This window comes from Zeugodacus cucurbitae, chromosome 4, assembly GCF_028554725.1.
Source record: "Zeugodacus cucurbitae isolate PBARC_wt_2022May chromosome 4, idZeuCucr1.2, whole genome shotgun sequence".
In the NCBI taxonomy this organism is placed as follows: domain Eukaryota; kingdom Metazoa; phylum Arthropoda; class Insecta; order Diptera; family Tephritidae; genus Zeugodacus; species Zeugodacus cucurbitae.
This window is the reverse complement of record NC_071669.1, coordinates 66,871,139-66,894,234: the sequence shown is the minus strand read 5'-3', so window position 1 is coordinate 66,894,234 and position 23,096 is coordinate 66,871,139. Positions and strand designations below refer to the sequence as shown.

General features: G+C 34.3%; 1 protein-coding gene across 2 annotated transcripts; it reads left to right on the top strand.

The window, feature by feature from the left end:
- The first annotated feature begins 325 nt into the window (after positions 1–325).
- On the top strand, positions 326–22,577 carry LOC105214635 (uncharacterized). Of its 2 annotated transcripts, none has more exons than XM_011188184.3 (6): positions 326–1,350; positions 14,638–14,769; positions 16,327–16,477; positions 16,542–17,293; positions 19,176–19,381; positions 21,772–22,577. In XM_011188184.3, exons 1-6 carry the CDS (start codon positions 1,182–1,184, stop codon positions 21,940–21,942), a joined length of 1,581 nt encoding a protein of 526 aa, XP_011186486.2. In that variant the 5' UTR covers positions 326–1,181; the 3' UTR covers positions 21,943–22,577. The 2 variants fall into 2 exon arrangements, with proteins under 2 accessions (XP_011186486.2, XP_011186477.2); XM_011188175.3 differs by having other exon boundaries at positions 21,742–22,567.
- Positions 22,578–23,096: the final 519 nt, after the last annotated feature.

Below are 23,096 nucleotides of genomic sequence, written 5' to 3'. Positions count from 1 at the left end.
TATTTAGAGTGGAAGTATAATATTACAACTGATTGTCGCTACCACCTACTACCGTACTCATAGTTATCATTATAGCCAGTCATGGCTCAAGAAAGTGCGAGACTCGAAATGTGCTCACCACTGAAGCTGGTCTCTCTTCCACCTGCTGCTTCTCCAATTGCACTTTGGCTACATGGTGTATTTCACATTCTCAAATATAATTTTTTAGCGCTCACTCTCTACTCTCTAGCGCTCTTCGGCGCTTTACCGTCAACACTGAATTTTTGTTTACGGCGCACAGCGGCTTTGGTATAAAGCTTCTTACGTATGCCAGTCATGGCTTAATCTTACCTTGAACTTGGACGCGCTTGCAACGAATCTTTCTTTCCGCACAGCCAACAAGCGGACAAGACACCAGCATTGCAGATGAGCTGCTGTTATTGTGATTCGGAATAGTATAAAAAAATTAATATTGAAAAGTAAAAAGCGATAAAATCGAGATACTCGTCATATGTGCCGGTGAAATTCAAATTGTTGTTGTATTGGTTTTACCGTTTTTTACATATTTTCGAACGCTACAATTTTGTGCATAATTTAACAGTGGACATGTATGCGCGGCAGCGCCTTGTACCACGCTTTGGAGACGCGGAGAAGATTTCGATATAAACGTGTGTTGTGTGTGTATTAGTTGGCCGCGCGCCTGCGCGTCACGAACGCCTGACGAGTGTCAAACGAGTGTCGCATAGAAGGCGGTCAAGACATTAAACCATCGCGTTGTAACGCTAAATTGACCTAAAACTTACATAAATAAAGAATTTTTTCCCATTTGCATAAAAGCCTACAAATTCTAACGCGTACAATTTGCCGCATTTATCGGCAATGCTTTGTGTAACCCCCATAAATACAAACAAAAATATTTGTTAGACAAAAAAAATTAAGAAAGAATTTTATTTCTCTGCTTATTAATAAATAACGGTATCAGTGCGCATAATTTGTAAACGCTGAGAGTAACAAAGCGCGCCCCACTGAAGTACTGTAATCAAACTACGCCCAGTTGGAGAGACAACCAACCAACATTCCACCATAAAATTGATTGTTCTGTCGATTGTCAACAAGCATTGACATTACAATAGCAACAACAACAACGGTCAGTCAGTGACTAAAATCGTAGAAAAGTATTAGCTTGGCAGCATAAGACCACAATGGATTGGTCAGGGCCAAGTTATGTGTTAGTGTTGTTGCTCACACTTACACACACTCTAACGCGGTTACCGCTAGCACACAGCTGGAGTGCTGGTGACCAGCCAGGTGTCGTTGGTGTTGGTGTTGGTGGTGGTGGTGTAGGCGCAGCCAGAGCACGGAGCATGAATGGTAAGTGTAAAACTGTTATAAATGGTGCTATTAATAAGCACGAAGAATAATGAGTACTCTTGAAAAGTGAAAATTATAGTCGGTGTACGGTTTTGTTTGTCTAGTCCAAATATGATAACGGTATTTAGAGCCAATTTTTTATGGATGGAATATTAAAATTTATGAAGGTTTATAATTTGATGGAATTTATGTTGTTTTAAGAAGCCGATGACTAAGTAAAAGTAGCGAATATTAGAGACTTAAATTATAAATTATTAAATTTTTAGAAATTTAAACAAATTAAACCAATTTAATTTTTAGGTTATTTGCATTTTTTACGTTATGTGTGATCCTCTATGAGGGGTAAATTAAGATGAATATCAAACAAATATTAAAACAAGTTCCAAAGAAAGTTTTTATATCGCTTTGAATGTCTTGAATTCTATCGGCGTTAAAAAATATTATTTTAGAACGTTCTTTAAGTGAAGAAAACGTCTTTCTAATTATTATTTCAGGATGAAAACGTTGATACCAAACATGTATTGGAACACGTTTTTCCAGACTCTTTTGGATACCATATTATTCTCTTGAACATTTTTTTTACTAGAGCTTGTTGGGTTTTGAGATTTACATATGTCTTGCTTATTAGTACAACTTCAAAGCCTAGCGAAGTCTGAACTACTTCCAAGATTTTTTATTACATCTCATTTTCTTTCTGCAAATTATTTAGAATTTGGGTCTGGTACTGTATTCAAATAATGATTTATGACATGACAACTGGACATGGATTGCATATGAATTCTGTTCTGCACACTATTATTATATACCATGGTCGGTGTATGTAACAATTAATAGACTCTATAGCAAAACGTCTTCATTATTGAAATGTGCTTAAAGCGATCACTTTTAGAAAAAGATTTATTTTGATGCCAATCGGAATAGGGTTCGGGTACTGTTCCTACATCGATTACACCAACGAGGTTGATACATTATTTTAGTAACTAAGTATTGTTAGGTTAGGTCAGGTTAGGTTAATCTGGTAGGCTAGAAAGCCACATATAGACCAGTTTTGGTCCTTTGCAATATCAGATGGAGTGCCGTCACGTAGTTAATGAGGAGTAATCATCCTTTAGGATGCTTGCGCTTGACACGAATTTCAAAAGGCTTTGTGGCTTGAGTAACGAAATCTCTTCTAGATTAACGTAATGTGTAGCCCCCAAATGCTGAGGCCGTTGATAATGCAGGACACTCACACAAGAGGTTCTCTCTGGTGCCTTGCTCTTGACATTTCCTGCAGTCTTCGCGATCTATCAGCCCCATCTTGTAAGCGTGCGCCGCCACAAGACAGTGACCAGTGAGTATGTCGACCATATTCCAACATTTGCTTCTATCGAGCGTCAAAGAAATCTCGTGTACTTCTTATCTACCATCTTACACATAACTTTTGCGGAATTGCATCCAGGTAGATTCTTCCAGCGCGCTTTGAACTTTTATCATATAGACAGTGCATAGGTTTATCTACGTTGATCATGCTTTCAGATGACAGTTTTACGCCTTTTTGGCAATCTCGTCCACCTATTTCTGGTGATATCATCAATTGCTGTTCAACCACACAAGACACTTTTGGCCGATATACTTAAAGAGTTGCCTTGATTCCCGCCTCACTGTCTGCGTATATGTTGACTTTAGAGTATCCTGTTGGTGTAGAGAGTCAAGTCAACTCCAAATAGTTTAACTTCAATATTACCGCAAATCCAATATAAAGACTGAAGACTACTGCTGTAACTCTAACTGACTCTATCGCATTAAATGTATATCTTCTACTAAGTCAGAACCGGTTGGAAAAGCAAGACAGATTCTTAATAATAAACTTCTGCTTTTTGATCTGGAAAATTAGTAGGCTATACAAAATTAATTTTCAAATAATCAAGAAATATAAATAAACTGAAGAATAAACGCTGTTCGAAGTTCATATCTGTGCTTTCGAATATGAGTACTATAATCGGTGACAAAAAGGAACCATTGCCACTCATGTATCTGGTTTACGAAAAATTAAAAAAAAAAAATCGTACTTTGCAACCTTATTATGCATACAGTTTGCTCACCACTTAACAAGACTCTACCAGAATGCAGCGAATTAATTTCAAAAGTTTCGCAAACAAACAGCATAAAAATTCTGCATACGATTATGCATATTGCACGAGTATTAAATGCTAGCGAAAATAAGAAAACCCATAATTGCAACTGTGGAAGCCGCCAATCAGTTTGTGGGCCATGAAAATTCTCACTCCCAAGCACTCGTACTCATATGTTAAAGTAAGCGCAATTGCTTCACCGTTGATAACCATTTAGTTTACAACAGCAATTTTACTTCACGGCTGCTGTTTAATGTGCCAACATGAAAACTAAAATCGACGAAGCACAAATGAGCGGATTTCACGGCAATAAGAGAATTGCAAGAAGCGCATACACAAACGCATTTATAGCGGTGCAAATGCACATGAGGCGGTGCACAGAGGTGTGAATGTGCGTTTTTTAAAAAAGCTTTATGGTGGTTAACTGTAGTTTACAGGTTAGCCTACGGTGTCAAGTTGTTTTTTTATTTACCATTTGATTGGTTGTAAAAACAAATAATGTCGCCATTGTCACATTTCGCTATGAGTTGCAGAACTCACTACAAGATTTTTATGTGCTCACATACTTGAGTATGTTTGTTTGCAAGTACATTCTACTAGAGTGCGTTTGAATGTAGCTGCCACTTCACGCATTTGAATAATGAGCGCGACACCACATTTTATTCTGGCACTTGTATAAAAATGTATATTTGTATGTTCATTTATATCCGTAGCATATGTTTTTGAATATATGGGCCACATTTATAGAAATAAACCTGTCGCTAAGTAGGTGCAACACATTTGCTCATATTTTATAATAGAGACTGTAGTCTATGTCCAATGTTGTCCAAAGTGTGTAAGCGCGTGTTGAATGAAAGTAAATGAATATAGTGCCTAAGTTAATATGCAGTAAAACTTGAATTAAGCTCGTCTACCGACATTTTTTTTATGTCTACCTCCAAAATTTCCATGAATAGTGGAAACTTGGTGCGCACAAATTAATTTGTTGCATGTGGAATTTGAGGGGAAATACATGGAATTTTTTGATTTGGATTTTTGTAAAATGTGATATTCATCATAAAATTATAAAAAATATACCCCAATAGTACTTACCAATTTTGGATAATATTGAAGTCAACACATTCTGTCAAATAAGTACTCGGAAATTTTCAAATTAAATGGATATTGAACAAAGAGTTTGTGTGAAATATTGTGTTTGAAACGAAATATCTTGGGCCAAAAAGTTGGAAATGTTGAAAAAAACATTTGGTGATTCAACCTAACGCACTTCTTTTAACCTCTATTCAAACTAGTAATATTATTTCTTGATTCAATTTCTATTCGATATTGATTTTATTATCTTAACTATCGCTATCTAACGGTAATTTTGCTACTGATAAATCATTGCGATGAATGTCTCAATATGAATTTGACATAAACTTCCTGGGAATAAGACAGAGAAAATATCTTGTTCTATACTTTTATCGCACAATTTTAGGGTAATTACAAATGTAATCTTGTTGGTATTTTGCCTAGAGACTCAAAAACAATTCTAAAAACAGTGGTAAAAAAATCAGACTAGTACTCATAAGGACATATAATATAACATTTTCATTTGAAAAATATTTTAATTTTTTTGTATTTTTGGAGAAAAAGTATGAAGATAAAAAAAATATTTTTCCATTTAATTTGGCTACACAATTTACTTGGACCATTTTTGAATATAACATGAATCAAGTGGCTGATTTTATTGGGATTTTTATCAGCAGAGTCAAATCTGAGGATCTATTGGACCAAACAACGCCTCACATATTAGAAATATTTTTTGTACTGAGTGCGCTTTAAAGGAAATACATTCGAATCGCCATTCAAAATTCCACTTCTACCGGTTTTATTCATATCAGAATTCAAAATGTGATGGCGATACAATATTTTTAAATTGAGACAATGCCTTTTGCGATCAGTTCATTCAAGCACCTTGATCGCGAATGAACTGCATATTGACAACCAATGTTAAGGGACTATACCCTGTCTTCGGAGGTGCCAAAAAAGTTCCCTAACTGCTGACATGATTCCTGCCGAATGAGTTGCTGAAGCAAAACAATTCAAAAAGGCTATTAAAGATAAATATATGTATTTCCTATACAATGAATTACGATATTTGAAAAATATCAAAAATTTACAAAATGGCGTAGTTCTGAAAAAAAGTTGTATTTTTAGAAAAAAGAAATGGTAGTACTTTTAAAGCCAAATTGACAATTTTCAACAAATCAAAAAAAGGTAGAGCGTTGTATAGTAAATATATTTAAGAACATTCAGTTTAAATTTGAAGTCAATCGGACATTGAGTTATGATGTCAGCAGTTTTGAGAAATGTCATTACGAGAAAAATGAGTTTAAAGTTTCGACTATAGCGGCTTATACCTTCGAAAACTATTCAAGATACGACCTTAACGCTTTCACAGGATATTTTTGAAAATATAAACTATCGAATAAGCAAAAAATAAAAACATCGATTTTTTGAAAATGTCAGACTGGTATAGCCCCTTAAGAGCTCAATTAAATTCGACCCCAAAATTCGGAATTTATTCAAAATTTTAAAATCTTTTGATTTTTATTTGGTTCTATGGAACGTTTTGGTTTTAAATTTTTTTTTTATAATATTTGGAAACTGATCTATGAGTTTTTACTATAAAATGGATCACTTATAAATTACTTAGCCTTCACTGTAAGATTTTTCTTCAATATCTTAGTCTATAATATGCCACTCTATGTAACAACACTTAACGAAGCAAAGGATCCAGCTAATTTTTCACTCAACTTTCAAAGTAATTAACTCTACATTATTGAATAACTGTTTTAACAAATTAATAGTAAAAACATGATCGTTTTCCAAGAGATTCCCCAGACAATTTTGTCATATTATTACAAATATATAAATATTTATTATTATGCAGAAGCATTTTAATTGCTCATTCCACAGTTCCTCTTTTTGTCACATGGGTTCACTCTCACATATGCTCTTCAGTGAGTAAAATAAAGGCGGTCATTGAAACCAGTTTGCATGCTTCAACTTATACATATTTAGGTTATTAATTTTACCGCAAAAACAACAAGAACAATAACATACAATGCAATAACAAAGAAAGACAACAAATTACATTAAAACAAGTAACTAAGTATGTGAGTAATTGAGTGAGTAAGTCAGTAGGAGAATGAAATGAAATGAAATTAATGAAATAAACAAGTGTGTAAACAAAATGAAAAAATGCTTAGTTCGGTGGGCAAAAACAAATGACGACTGGAAGCACAGGTAAATAAACAAACAAGGCAACATAATTAAACAACACACAATTGAATGTGACGAAATCTTAGACGCTTACAAAGCAAACAAACAAACAAACACGTATGTGCGTGTTTGCATATGTAAATGGGAGGTAGAAAATTTACAACAATCATCAAGTAGTGAAATTTTTCGGCGGAAATAAACCGGCTAAAAGCGAAAAATGCGATGAAACGGCAAAAAACGGCAGCGAAATGCATTTTATTATGCCAAGATTCGAGTGTGTGTGTACTCGTATATATGTAAATATGTATATATGCGTGTCTATCTCTATAGAGATGCGCCAAAAACTTGTTTACACACTTTTTAATTTGTTGTTATGCAGCAATGTTAGCGCTAAAAACAACAACAACGCACATAATAAAGCTGCGCTGGCGAACAAAATGTATTTGAATGAAATCGTTACCAATCTGTCAGAGTTATAATGGACCATGAAGTTTGGTGGCAATTGATTTTTTTGAAAATTAATACTTTTTTTGTAATATTTAGTTACGCAGAAGCGTATTAAACTCTTTTTTGTATTGCTTGATATTTATTATTTATTTTTATTTATTTCGCCTACCAGCTGCATTCTATTACAACAATTGCGCTCCACCAGCTTTTCTATTATCACAAACGCTTATTAAACAAAGCGCTTTGTTGTTGTACCTTTGTCACGCATTAAATTTTTTCACTAATTGATTTTTTTTGGAAAATGGCGCCTTTGTTATCGTCAATTAATAGATTTTCTCTCACATGTGGTCACACACTTTGGCGAATTTGATTTCTTTTCTCTATACACAATATATACCGATTATTACTTGCTATTTTGCCATAAATTTTTATTATTTACATTTTTGATTTTTCGAAATTGCATACAAATACTAGCCAGTGTTGGCGCGCATGCGCACGAAACACCCGCTGATTCAATTGGCTGTGTGACGCGCAAGTGAAAGTTAATGTGTGCGCTCATCGTACGTGTTTGGCAGCTACGTATCAGAAGTCATGCGATCTAAATCGCAGCGATGGTTGATTATTCGAATGTCGCCGCCGCTTCGATTGACTATGACTACTGTTGGCGTTGCGAACTAATGGCAAAATTATTCTTTTATTTTCTTATGTTTGCTAAGGTGAGCTAGAGTGTCTTTTGATTGACTATTTTCTCATGGTTATTCAACGGCAGCAGTTTACCGCTTTAAAGTCGTAAAGTTTTTGCTAATCTACAAATCCTTAAGTGGCAGAAAAATAACCGTAAAGGAAAAGAAACTTGGCGAACTTCCTATTAAGTCTGCTATAATTATTTATAGATGTACACGATTTTATGTTTGAGAATTTGTATAGGTAATACACGAAGTGCTCTCATTTATTCACTTGATGAGAGACAGCTTTATTAAAAATAAGACACTTTCCTTCTACAGACCCTTACAATATTATACTAAAGAGGAAAATCAACTGAATTGATTACGTTAGGTTAGGTTAGTCTGGTGGGCCAACAGGCCCCTCATCGACCAGTTATGGTCCTTAACGACACCAGATGGAGTCCCGTCACGTATTCCCTGAGTAGTAGTCATCTGATAGAATGCCAGTGCTTATCGCACATTTTAAGAGATGATGAGGCCTCACTAATGATATCTCCTCTAACTTATCGTACTGCGGGGCCCCTAGGGACCTGAAAGGTTGTCGTGGTAAGAGCACAAAAGATGCTCCACTGTTTCCTTGGTGCCCTGCTCCTGACATTTCCTGCATTCTTCCCGATCTGAAAGCCCCTTATTATAGGCGTGCGCTGCTACAAGACTGTGACCAGTAGGTATGCTAACCATGATCCTACAGTCCTTTCTGCACACTGCTAGTATTAAACTTGTATTTTTCTGATCCACCGCATTGCACATAACCTTTGCGGTATTGCACCCCGGTATATTCTTCCATCGCGCTGAATTGATTAAGGCAAATCAATCTTTTAGTCTGTTATCTTTGTCTGGTTCATCTTATATCAGTCTCTCTTGTATTCAAGATGTCTCTCAAAGCTATTTGACCGAAATATGGTTCTGTATTTACCTCTTCATCGTACAATATAATAATCAGATTAAATTTGTATAAATATTTCAATGCATAAAAGGAAGAAAGTTGAAAAAAGTCCTAAATGTCTCATACGCCTTTTCTATTACAATTTCAAAAAGTCACTGTCCAAAAACATTTAAACCTGCGGATAGTTTTGTCATCACATCATGTCTTCAAAAAATATCTTAGATCGATGCTTTCATCTCGCAGGTTAATATTTCCGAAAGCTTAGTGTAATGAAAGCTCAATGAAAGCTATTAAAAGTACGATAGTGAGTGTGGACGAAATAAGTGTTGGCTATATGTTGTGAATGGCTTTTGGAACGGCAGGGATTTTAACAATGAAAGCTTTTAAAAGCACAAAAATTAGTGATGTCGAACAATAAGGAGCTTTTAGCTATATATACAACTAGCTTTTACCCGCGGCTTCGTCCGGAACATGATAGAGCAAAACTCCCAGCAAAAACCATAAAAAAATCACTAACTCAATTCAATTTTCTGCCTACTTTCTACCCCCTAAGTACGATGACGTGATCATTTTGATCTTATATCCGTTTTTAGGTAACCATCTATTACCTTACTAAATTTCATCAAAATCCGTTCAGCCGTTTAGACGTGAAAGAGCAAAAGTACCAACAAAAACGACTAAAAATCAATAACTCAATTTAGTTATCTGTCTTCTGCCTACCCCCTAAGAACGATGGCGTGATTATTTATAGCCTATGACCATTTCTAGGTTATCATCTATCACCATACCAAATTTCATAAACATCCGTTCAGCCATTTAGGCGTGAAAGAGTAACATACAGACAGAGTTACTTTCGCATTTATAATATTAATATGGATATTGAAAAGTTATTAAAAATTGTTTGAAAAGCTTCTTAGCTCAAGAAAAATATGAAAAGGAGCGGGAGCGAAAATATATAATATATCATGCGATTTTTTTTTGTACATAAAGCTTTCTTCAAATGCTGCAACATTGTATAGCCGCAAAGGCGGTGGTCTAATAAAACCTCATAACTTCAAACATTGTAACGTGATACATTTTGCACGAAATTTATTGAAATCATTTCGAAGTACCTGCTGGCGTGGGTGAGTCCACATAATATTTATTGCCACAAATTTTTATTACAATACAGTCAATCATCGAACGTCATAATTCGCCCTCAGATATCATAATGCAGCACGCTTTTAATTAAACTTTCACAGCAACAACAATAACAGCGAAAGTCTGAAAGAAGGTGCAAGTGGCATACAAAAGACTTACACACAAATACGCTCAGCCACCACCCGCCGCCTATCGATGACCTACCGCCGCCCAACGCCCATTGTCCCTTACGAGTAACTGCCAACTCCCACTTGTTGCTCCATTTCCGTCAATTGCGCACACTTTCCAAGCACTTGTTTGCCGTCAGCCGCTTGACTTCATTTGCATGCCACATGCGCACCGTGCGCTGCGCACTTTGATTGAGCGGCATTAAATTGTTTGCAGATTATTTATTGCATTGACCAATGAATGGCTGTCAAGATAATGCTACGCCAAGTGGAAGTAATGCTGCAGTAGGCAATATTTGTTGTTGCTATTATTATTAAGATTTTTATGCTACTGTTATTCTCCTCAGTTGATTGCTGCCACACGTTGCATGCGTTTTTTGTTTTTTGGTTCACTGTTAGACATAACGGTAGTCTGAGTAAAAGTACTTCCAGTCAAAGGCGCAGGTGCATAGCGACTACCGGTGTAGTTCAGTAGTTATGTTGTTGTTGTCTGTATGTATGTACATCTAGGCTACTGTGTATGCAAAACGCTTTGTGCTAAGGTGGGTGGGTCGGCCCGGTCGGTCCACAACTGGGCTATCAGGTGACACGTAAAACAATTTTATGTCATTATTTGCAGCAATATTTCAAAATAGAAAGCAACAACAATAAATGTAAAGCACATTCACATTATGCGCTGACGGCAGCGTATAATTTTCTATAATAAATTTTTTAAGTATTTAGGCATATAATTTGCAATGGAAAGTAAATATGTTAGTTTATGGGTGGGCTCAACAGTAAGATATTAAAATTGTGGTTCATATTTTCTAATTTTTGAAGATCTACGTGATTCTCACTTTATTTCTTCATGACAATAACGCACCTTTACTTCATGGAAAATGAATTTCGCGTAGACTTTATTCAATATTGTGAATAAAATGAGTAATTTGTAGTAAAGTGAGCTCCCATATACCTTTATCTTATATCTTCAAAGATATTTATAAATATGTGTGGTTCGAATTTGTCGGATATGATTGAGGTCTTCAGAACGTGAATTTAAAACTCGAAATGAAATTATTTGAGGTACTCTGTTATTAAATACCTCTATTTTTACATTAATAAAATTTAGAAGAGCTTTATGAGCTCTCATAACTTCTGAAAGCTTCATCGCCGACCTTATAGCTTTTTTAGAGAGCCAAATTAATTGATCAATTAAATTTTTTATAAAGAACCCCTATTTTGCCTTTTATACTGCCGGCTACTCAATAACCGATCAGCTGTTATGCATTTTTGTTTTTGCTTTTCATAAGAAGTTGGTAAGTTTCATCAGCTGATTAGCGTTTTTAGCAGCAACATCTACCGTAGCTTTTTTTATCAAAAAAATCAGTCCATCGTAGACAAAGAACGTATATCGTACGTCTTTGTCGCAGAGTTGTTTAAAAACGCTATTATTCATTGTGGAAATGCTTGCCTCTTGCATAAAATCACACACGGTTTCTATAATTTTACTTAACTAAACAAACATACAATTAACTTCACCAGCTGCATCGTCTCTCCACTTTGAATGTTCTCCACATCCAGAAATATGCAATAATGAATTATATGTCTTAGCACAGTGCTCACTTTCAATTTTTCGCTAGATATGCTATCTAATGTCTGCACATATTGAGGTAAATGCTTAAAGCTTCTTATAATTTTTTTAACTGAAAGCCTTTCACGACATTAAATTTTAGATAGTAAATCAACTGCAATATTTTCATTTTATTATTTTTATGTAGCAAAATCTATGCACTATTTTGATAATCTTATCTATTTATTTAATCATTAGCGATAACAACAATAATCGTGCACTCCATGATTTAAAAGTTTTAACTAAGCTCTAATGATATCACTGTTAGTTTTCACATCCAAAGCTCTACACGAATTGCGCCTGTGAAATATTGTTGCTCCCACATAAAAACTGCAAGTAAAAGATCTGTGTTGCAGATTAACGATAAACTGTGTAAGTGATGTCGCCAAATTTCTAGCTACTACATACATTGTTGCTTAGGTTCCACGCTGATATTGCTGATAATGCTTTGTTCGTCTGCTAACGATGCAACGCCAATTTGGGGTCATCAGTTTCACGACGCGACTTTCAGTGAACTTAAGCTGCAGAGCCTTTTCGTTCACTGTTATATGCATTGAGCAATTTGAAACCTTGAATCCTGTATTTATGTATTGCAGTACATATATGGTATATACGTTGATATATCGAAGTATCAGACTGAGCCTGTTTAGGCAGTAACTAATGTGGCACATTAAATAAATTTGTTAACATTGCAGCAGGCAATATATCTGACTGTGACAAATTTGGCAAGCCATCACTGAACTGAGAAAGTAATGGTTTTGCCAATATTTTTGGATTGCTTATAAAAGTTATAAGTATATATATGAGTGTAAGATTTGTGAAAAACAAAGTTAAAAGTAAGACAGTGAAATTTTTTATCAACCTCTGAAGCTTTGCCAAGCGTCTCCTTTTATTATGTGATCTCATATGAAGAATGGAGCTTCGTTTATATTAGGTTGGCAAATATCTCCCTTCCGCCTTTGCTCGTATCTGGCATTACTATACATCTTTGAAAAGTCTTGACATAACCTACAAAACGACGCTATGTCTGATTAGTTTGGATATTGCGTTCAACAGTTATAGACGTGTAAACATTGAGTTCACTAACGCCGAAATTCGGGCCATTTTAAAGTTTTCCTTCGTTAAAGGCAAATCCGTTAGAGAAACATTCCGTGAGATTAATGGTGTTTTGGGGGATGGTACTCTATCACTTCGAACAGCGGAGGAATGGTTTCGACGATTTAGAGCGGGTGAAAACGACACCATGGTTAAACCAGCCTGTGACGAAGAATACCGATCAAATCATGAAAACATCGAATTAGATCGGCATATGGCATCTCGTGACATCTGCTGCTGCTGAACGGAACGAAATCGACCCATTTTTGAAGCGGATGAAGGCCGGTGAATCGTCGCAAACAGTGGCCAAGCCGGGATTGACGACCATGAAGGTTTTGCTGTGTGTTTGGTGGGATTGGAAGGGAATCATCCAATATGAACTGCTCCCATGTGTAGTGTTCCACCAGGACAACGCCAGACCTCACACATCGTTCATGACTCATCAGAAGCTATGGGAGCTCGGATGGGAGGTTTTATCGCATACCATATAGTCCGGACATAGCGCCAAGTGATTACCACCTGTTCCTGTCCTTGGCGAACCCCATGAACTCAAAAGAGGCTTGTGTAAAGTGGCTGTACTCAGATCTATATGTTGTCAAAGCAATGTGCTGGTGTGTCTTAGTAAACGCTTTCGCTTTCTAGATCCCTCTAAAAAATCAACTTCTAGAATAAGCACTCTAGCTTAGTGAAAAACTTCCAACATGACCACTTCAAAAACAATTAATGTAAATCACAAGCTTCTTTCTTTGAAGCATTGCATCGCAAACAGAAATACAAATTGCAAACAAACTAAACAACAGCAACAACAAAATATATAAAAGTAGTTGTTTTCTTGTTTAGTTGTTTGGCTGATCAAAGTCAATATGTACAAATGTATTTACAGGCGGCTTTCACTCTTTGCGTCTTCTATTTTTCATGTATATCAACAACAGCTCTCTTCCATGAAACCAAGCAGCGGTGTTTTCTATTATTTTGTGAAATTATCACGTTGTTGTTTGGTTTTGTTTTTGCAGTTGTTTATGTCTAGTTTACTCTTCGCGCCAGTTTAAATGGTCAATGGCTTGGTGACCACTTTGAAACCGACTAAGTTAAACGAATTGCTAATGTTACCTATGTTTCACACCTACGCTAAGTAGTGATATGGATTTGTGACCCTGCAGGAATTTTGTAGAGCCCTAAATTAATGAGGTTATTATAAAATAATTCAACACCAATATTATTCTGTTCATGCCATGAGAGCACACTATGATGCTTTGTAATAGTAGTTAAGAGGATATAAGTCTAAAACTCTTGTGTAGGAAAACATAAACTTTATTCTAGATCTAGTAATATGACTATTCTCATAAATTTTAATTGTAAATAAATAGCTTTTCAATCTCAACTTCAGTCGTTTTTGCAAAGAAATAAAAGATTCCTGATAAATTTCCTATCGAGTCCAAACAGTATTCATAAAAGACATTTGTGGCTGTACTTATAAGTGTGTAAGTATTTAAACGCTTTGCTTTGATTTCAGTAATTTGTGGCAACATGCCGCTAATAGTTAGACATGCTTCCCATCCAATTTTGGTCATGCACGTAACCCGCCATAAGGCGAGTGGGGATAATTAGCTTAGCAAATGCCCATTGGTTATAGTGAAATTCGCTTATCTATTCGCTGAATCAAATAGGTATTCATCACGTTTGCAGATACTAGTCTCATTTGCTTTATTTTCTTTTGATTGTGGCAAGTGTAGCTGTATGAGTATAACATCTCTGCTATAAAATATATTATATAATTTTGTATGAAATCAATTCTACACACTTACTCAACATATCTTATTTGCTCTTTTATTTGCAGAAGTATCGCCATATATAGATTTAGCGCTATGTCCGATGAGAGAACAGCCTTGGGGCTGTGCGCGGCAACAATCCGGACGCATCTTGGATTTGTGGGATGGCGAATTGCAGATGCAATGGCAGAAATTGAAAGGTACAATTATTTATTGGACTCAAATTTAATTTATTTCTTAACTGTCAATGCTTTACTACGGCAAGGAAAGGCATTTCCATCATAATATAAGTAGACTGAGAACAGTTCCTTCTGTCTTCGTTCTGTTTACCACTGGATGGTTGGTTCTCAGGAGAATCTGAGTGGGTTAAATAGTAACATTTGAGCTGTCTTAAATTGGAAGAGGTTTAGGGAGCACCTCAGAAAATTAAATTAAGTTCATTTGCAGCTTATATATAACTGAAGTCCGACTAAGTATTTCCTCATAACCAATAAGTATTCGAGGCCTTTGATAGTTAATGCGAGGTGGCCATTGAAGAATGTTATGCCAATATTGTTTAATATTTTAGCACTTTCTTCTTCACGAACTTGTAAATTGAAGAGAATTATTATTCTTTTAATAAAGTAAAATCAAATTTTTTTGTATACAAGACCTACTTTAGTCATATTCAAACATTAAGTGCCGGTGACTGCATATATTTAATGGAAATTCAACGGCACTATTGCAGCATAATCAGCACAGAACGAAGCACCAGCAGTATGTGTTCGTACTTGAATTTTGCAGATTAACATGAGCATAAAAGCATACCAAAACCAATATATAGAATCCATAAACGTTACATTGAAATAAAAGCGATAAATTGTTATAAAGCACACACTGACTGCTTCAACACCTGTTGCCGGTTTCGGTTAGTTGCTGAATTTTTCATGCCTTTGTGGCCACAAACCATAACCAATTCTTCGTAAAATTAATAAAATAATTAAATAAAATTATCTTAGCGTGCAGACTTAATATTAACATCATTTCACTTATGTCTATCAGTATAACAGGCAATTTCTTGACATTGTAGACGAGTTTAATAAATCAAAATAAAATAAAATAAAATAAAATAAAATAAATCAAAATAAAATAAAATAAAATAAAATAAAATAAAATAAAATAAAATAAAATAAAATAAAATAAAATAAAATAAAATAAAATAAAATGAAATAAAATAAAATAAAATAAAATAAAATAAAATAAAATAAAATAAAATAAAATAAATACATAAATGCATATTACATACATAAATGCGCATTTGAGGTTATGTGCATATTTTATATATTTTTTATTACATCTTTAATTGACTGAAACTAGTCGCTTGAAGACTTTACTTTTTTCGTAGGTTATATTGGTTGACAAACCGGTGTGCTTGTAGCAAGTTAACTGCACCGGTGTCACATATGAGTACAACTACATACATATATGGATGTGTGTCGAGGTGTTACGACCGTAATAGTAAGTTTTTGAGAGTGAAAAGTGTGAACTCTTTTATTTACACTTTTCATTTACAAACATGAGACATGGTCGCTAATTTGGTCGTACTAAGTCCAACGAATGTCTGTTAAAATGGGCCTAAAAACAAAGAAAAACTGCAAGCAGACAGCGTTAGTAATAATAACCAACTGACAGCATTTGTGCGCTCTGATTGCAACACTCGAAACATGTAACGGTTTCACTTTATTAATAATAATTTAATTTTCCGCCACACCCCACAGTGGAAGCCGACCGCCAATTGAATGCGACACTTGAGAAGCGTGGTTACAGCGCCAGCGAGGGACTCACCAAGGAGAAGCCATCCACGATATTGAAGAAAATCGAAATCGGCACTGGTTATATGAAGAAATACTTCGCCGAAACTATGGATGGGTGAGTGGCATACAAAATAACACTTAAAATCTAATAAACCAGCTGTGAATTTCATCTCACTTAGCTTTCTGGGTCGCGAGTACGACTATGTGCAGCCGAATATCAAGCAGAATTTCGACAATAATGAAAACGAGACCGAAGATGGTGAGGAAGAAGAGGACAGCGACAATGGTGATGAAGATGATGAAGAAGAAGAGGACGATGATGATGGAGAAACAGAGCCGTCGCAGAATGATGAAGACGACGTAGATCGCGATGACATAGCCAACCAGCAAAATACAGTCAACTTCCATTCCCGGCCAGTGAGCGCGCAAAGCCAGCTGGCTCACAGCGAAGTATCGCCTCTAATTGGCACCGCACCTGGTGTTGCTAATCATGACTCTTCAGATGGCGTCGAATTTATCGAAATCGAAGAGAATGAAAGTACGCCACCGGGCCAATTAAAGGGCGGCGGCGGCGGTGGTGGTCAAAAGAAACGCAAAAATAAGAGAAAGAAGAAGCCCGAAACACTCTTAGTCGTACAACCGGCCGAATTGTCTTTACACGGGCATGGTGGTCATGGTGGACATCACGATGATGCTGTTGAATGGGTGCCAGTGTCGCAAGGTCATAGCAAGCCGGCGAAGAAGCAGAAACGAAAGAAGAAGAAGAAGCATCAGCACGCCGATGACAGCGTTTCGGTGGTGGTTGAGCAGGAGCCCTCGGATCATTTGGGTTTGGGTCTGTTGGAGGAGTTGGTGGATTCGGTCGATGTTGCGGATGGTGGACACAAGCGCAAACACAAGAAACCGATAAAATATGGTAGAAGCGTTGGAGGTGTGTGTTTGCGTGTGATTTATTAACTTGATCGCACCCTTTTCGTACACGACATTTTTATACTCTGATCTCTCTTTCGTAATACGTAGTTTGCTATCCCTTAGTTTATATTGTTGTATATTATATATTATGTGTGTATATATGTAGTTGGTGTTGGTGTTGTACATATACTTTTGTTAGTTTACTAATAACTTTCTTTGAATTTCCTTTCCTTTTTAACTACCATATGGTGTTGGTTTGTCGAAATACCCTACATCCAAGCGCTTGACTAATGAAATTACTTGCATAAAACCAAAATTCCAAAAATTGAAATTATCCTTAAATTCGATTTTTTTAAGTTGCTCCATGTGCCCTCCTCTACCAGTTAATAATTGAAGTAAAATTAAAAGTTATATATCTGCCCTATATGCTTTCCCTTGGTATCATTTATAATATAAAATTTGTATTTTGTTGTTTCTGAAACGATTATTTTACGAAAAATTTAGCAAAGTTTTCTTTTAATTTATTTTTTTATTAACATATAAATTTGAGATGAAAAATTACAAAATTGAAAATTAACTTATCTTACTTATAAAGTAAAGTTAATCTCGTTCTCTATCAAATTACACATCTTTGAATAAAAAAAAAACACTCGAGGGTACTTTTTTTTACAAATATATTTTGTTTTTGAAAATGATGAGGATTATGCCCTTATGACCTTATAAAATACTCGGTACCTTATAACCATATAATTTATATTTTTACTCCTTGTTTGTCTAATTCTTGCTGTAAATCAATAACTAAATAATATAAAAACCTAATAATAATACAAAATAATAATATAATTTCAATATATATACTAATTTAGATTGAAAAAATTACATAAAATATAATCATAAATATTTGGGTGTAGGGTATTTCCAATTTTAAATAGCTGATTCATATTTTCACAACCGAGCGTTGCCACTTGTCCGCAGAAAAGAACTGATTAGCAAGTACACAAACCTGACAGCGCATACATAAACCATCTACACGACTTTCAGGTTGCTGTAGTTGCTAAATTCGGCGGTAATGCAGTGGTTGTGTGGTAAGGCTGTGATTGGGTTAATTATTTATTTTTATTCATAACACTATTGGTTTATTACTAATGGCTAGTAATTGAAAGTATGCGCAAAATGCACGCTTATATTTTTTGGTACTGTAATTAATTTTGAAAAAAAAAAATGTAATATATAAATTAATTAAAAATTTAACATAAAATGAACCAGAAGAAAATTCTATAAAATTTAATTCAAGAATTTTGGTTGACTTTATATAACAAAAACGTGCATTTTACGCTTACTTGTAAGCTTAAATAATTTTAATTAATATTTAATCCTTAGTCTAAATTAAATTATAATAATTCGCAGTGAAAATGCAAAAGAGTCGAATTTAATAAAAAAATATTTCGATTAGGATAATAAAAATATCTGAAATATAGACACATATAAAAATTAATTTTATTCAGCTTTTTTATTCTAAAATTTAAAATTAAATTTAGTTGAATTGTCCTTAAAACAAATCAAATCCAATACTGTCATTTAGTATAAAAGACTTAAGCAACGAACTCGCCTCCTTTGCATACTCACACTAGCATTAAATCGGTTATTTATTATTTAATGTAAATATATTTGTATAATTCCATTTGATATAACGCTTATGCCTCTCTCTCCTCATCTATCTAATGCACCACGAAATGCACTTCATACTAACAAACACCCACCCTCCCAACCGATTTTTTGATTTTCCATAATTGTTCATTAGTTTTAGATCCAGCTCGTGTTGCTTGCACAAATCATACTAATATGCCGCATTGTGCCGCAATGTTTTCTCTCTTTCTTTTTCGCATTTACCAACAAAACAGTGACACGTGGCAAGAAGAAGAAGAAGAAGAAGGCCATCGCAAAACTGGTGTTGCTGGGCTCCTTCCTTAAGGCGAAGATTGAGCTGCTTTTGAAGATTTTGGGCGCTCATTTGCAAATTAAATTCTTCGCCATCGCTTTGATTGGTCTGCTCATAAATATTGCACGCTTCTGGATTGATGTGAAACGTGGCGGTACGCCGCAAAAGGTTGGTATTTCTAGTCCTTTCTTGAGGGAAGGAAAAGGCTGATGGAGTTTTATTGCATCCCCAACACGTACTATTTTTGTTTTGTTTTTGTTTGTGTAATGCGCGTGTTTGGTTTTGTTTGCTGTGCCATATGTTTGACTTGATTGAGTTTGATTTTTTTTTCAAAATTGCACTGAAAAAATGAATATATGTTTTTAATGAGCACGATAATTAAATTTTTATACGATATTTATATTTATATATTGATTGGTATAATATTAATTAATTTATTTGTAACACATTATTTTAAAACTGCATGTGCATGAGCAAGAAGCTGTCTCAACAGTGTTTGTACCTACTGAATATGTCATAAACTGCTGCTGCTTATACAAAGCGGCTGATTTTTATTTTGTGTATAAATATTATGCAACTTTTTTACCTTTCAAAATTTATAAATAATAACATCAATTTGGCGCTCTCTACACAGCATGAAGCATGTTACCCTACCTTTCTTGTCTGTTTACTTTCTTCCCATTTCCAGTCACAGGAGCGATTTCAAGAATATTTGTAACAAAAGAGTATGAATGTCAAAAATTACATAGATTCGATGGCTTAAACCCTTCTGAAATATTATTTTGTATTAAAAGTAGAAATGTAGATCCAACTGAAGAGGAAGTATAACACAAAATTAATACCGTTTTGAAATATTTATAAATATCTTTTATCACATAAAATAATAGTATTGATTGAATAGAAGAGTTTTTTAAAATCAAAATTATATACGAGATGTGTTAAAAAAATAACGGGATTTATTATTTCTGAAAAAAAAAACAATTTAATCGTCTACATTAATGTTATCGCCTTTAAAATAGTTCCCTTTCGATGTTTTGCACTTATGTCAGCGTTTCTTCCAATCGTCGAAGGTCTTCTCGAACTCAATATTTGGAAAAGCCTTTAGCTTATTCAGGCTATTTCATCTATGCTTGTTAGACGACGACCTTTTAAGGTTCTCTCTATTCTTGGAAATAGGAAAAAGTTTCTCGGAGTTATGTTTGTCGAATATGGATTGTTATTATTTTTTAGCTAAGAATTCACGAACAAGTTACGAAGAGCTTTTAACAAACGAAAATCTCCAAACTCATAAAACACGTCTAACCTTTGTACAATTTTGACAATTGGACTCTCCAAAACCGCCAGATTTAAAAGTTTAAAATTCCCGTTATTTTTTAACACAGCTTGTATAGCTCAATGGACGAAAACGTCAGACTTTTGTGTAAAAGAGGTATATAAAATATGAAGGGAATATGAAAATAATATGTTTAATGTTACTACAAAATCTTCTATTAGCCTATAATTTATTTAGGATAAAATATTATCATATCTTTGGTATCAAATCGTCTTCTATTAAAGTTTCGATCAAAAATATTTACAACTAAAGCTAATTTTGAGATTTCTAAAAACTTCAATCCTCATTTGTTAATTCAAATATAAAGTCTTTATAATATCTATGGTGTACAGGACCCATTAGAATACCCTTAATATATACTAACAACTTAAAATCACTCTCTGTAACATTAATGCTAGGAAATTTGTATGTGTTTAAGCAATACCATCTTACCGAGACGAATTAGATTAGAACAACAAAAATATGTATCCAGTTTGAACCTTATTTATCTTGTACTAATACTAACTGTATTTTATTAAGCGAGTTGATTTTGATCAGTTGCTTGTTCGATTCGGCACTCTTCGATGTATGGAGAGTTAGAGACTACAACTATAAATGTTTAGAATATTCAAAAGAGAGTAATTAAACTGTTAGAGCTATCACTTAAAATCTCATTAGTTTTTTGGTTTTTTTTTTTTTAATAAATTATTGATACTACTAATCATAATAAATAATGTTTTAGAGGTGATGAAGGAAACTATATGAGAGGAATTTCCGGTAAGTATTTTTAGGGCAGATATGTCAAACGTATAATTTTTTATATTACTCAAGAAATTAATTACTAACGATTTGATAAGTGATATGAATGAATGAAGCGATTTTACATATAAAAATTTATATGAAGAAGAAAAGCTCAAAATAGAAAAAAATTAAGAAGAGTAAATTTTAATATTTTACTTACAAAAGTAAACTGTATGGGTACTGAAAAAATCCGAAAAAATATTTTTGTTTGTCTCAAAAAGAAGCTCCTGCATTCACCAACACAACAAAAATCAAGCAAACAAAATCAAGCAAAAGCTCCGAAAATCGAACACATACACTTTAAACACACTCACAACCACACACACACACACATACAAATGACACTCCTTTGGGTATCTTTGGTATTTCCTTGGTGTTTCTCACTTCAACGAACAAAAAATCTTTCTAATACCAGGTTGTCTATGTTGAACATGCACACCATCAGCACCACTATGAGGAGCATGGCGACGATTGGGGCGGCGAGTCGGGCGGCAGCTACTGGAAGCGTTCGCTACAAACCGATCCCACACTGGAGGAGGCAGCGACCGACAGCTATCAACCGGTGGGGCAACATCAGGATCCGCACTATAAGGCCTACCACGGGCAATGGCAGTGAGCGGGCCTTCTACATTGGAGTTGCCAGCAGATTTATATTTGATTGAGATTGTAAAACGAAACGACATTTTGTTTTCAAATATGCACTAGCATAATTTAGATTAATGCTTAAGTTATTGTTGAGTAATACATATTTTGTTGTACAAAATTTCACACGATTTGCATGCGCGCAAGTTGCTACACCGTATATTGTGTTCACAGTTATGTTAAAAAAAAAAAAACTTATAGAGGAATATAACCGTAAATACATGAATGTTGCCAGAAACCGTAGATTTACGTTAAAATTAGTGGTTTAGAAAAAAATTTAGAAAATATAGTTTTAGAAAATTGTTCGGGTCGAAATTGTTAACTTTGGCTTGTTTGTAGTGCAAAAACAAATGTATTTATTTTTTGTTTATTTGCGGCTATGCAAATTCATATTTGTACAACTTGAAGCTGGATTTTATTATTTTATTTATTATTTATTGTGGACGACATGCGCTTTAACGCCGTATTTTATAGTCTAACAGAATTATTTAAGTTCTTTTTGAGTATATAAAGGCCGAAGCGTCAGAAGAAAAAAATTTATATTTATATAGTTTATAATTATTTATTTTATTTGTATTTATTTTCTTGTAAAATGTATCAATTTTAAGTTTGTATAAAAATAAAATGCTTCTACTCCAGTATTACTAGAGTTGATTTTGATTAATTTTGATTATTTTTTATTAATTTTTTTTAAATTTTAACAATTTATTTTTCTTTGACATTGAAACTTATAGCGTTTTTAGACAGGCGCTAATTGATCAATTAACCGGCCTCTGCTCGATTAAAACGCTTATTAAGATCGATTTACCATACAAAATAAAATCTACATTTATTTTTTATTTAATTTTAATCGACTTGAATATCAAATGCAACTCTGTGACAAAGACGTACAATATATGTTCTTTGACTGCGATTGGCTGAATTTTTTTTATAAAAAAAGTTACGGTAGACGTCGCTGTTAAAAATATTAATCAGCTGATGAAACTTACCAACTTCATATGAAAAGCAAAAACAAAAATGTATAACAGCAGATCGGTTATCTAGTAGCCGGCAGTGTAAAAGGCAAAAAAGGGGTTCTCAATAAAAATTTTAATTGATCAATTAGCCTATACGAAACTAGTTATCAAA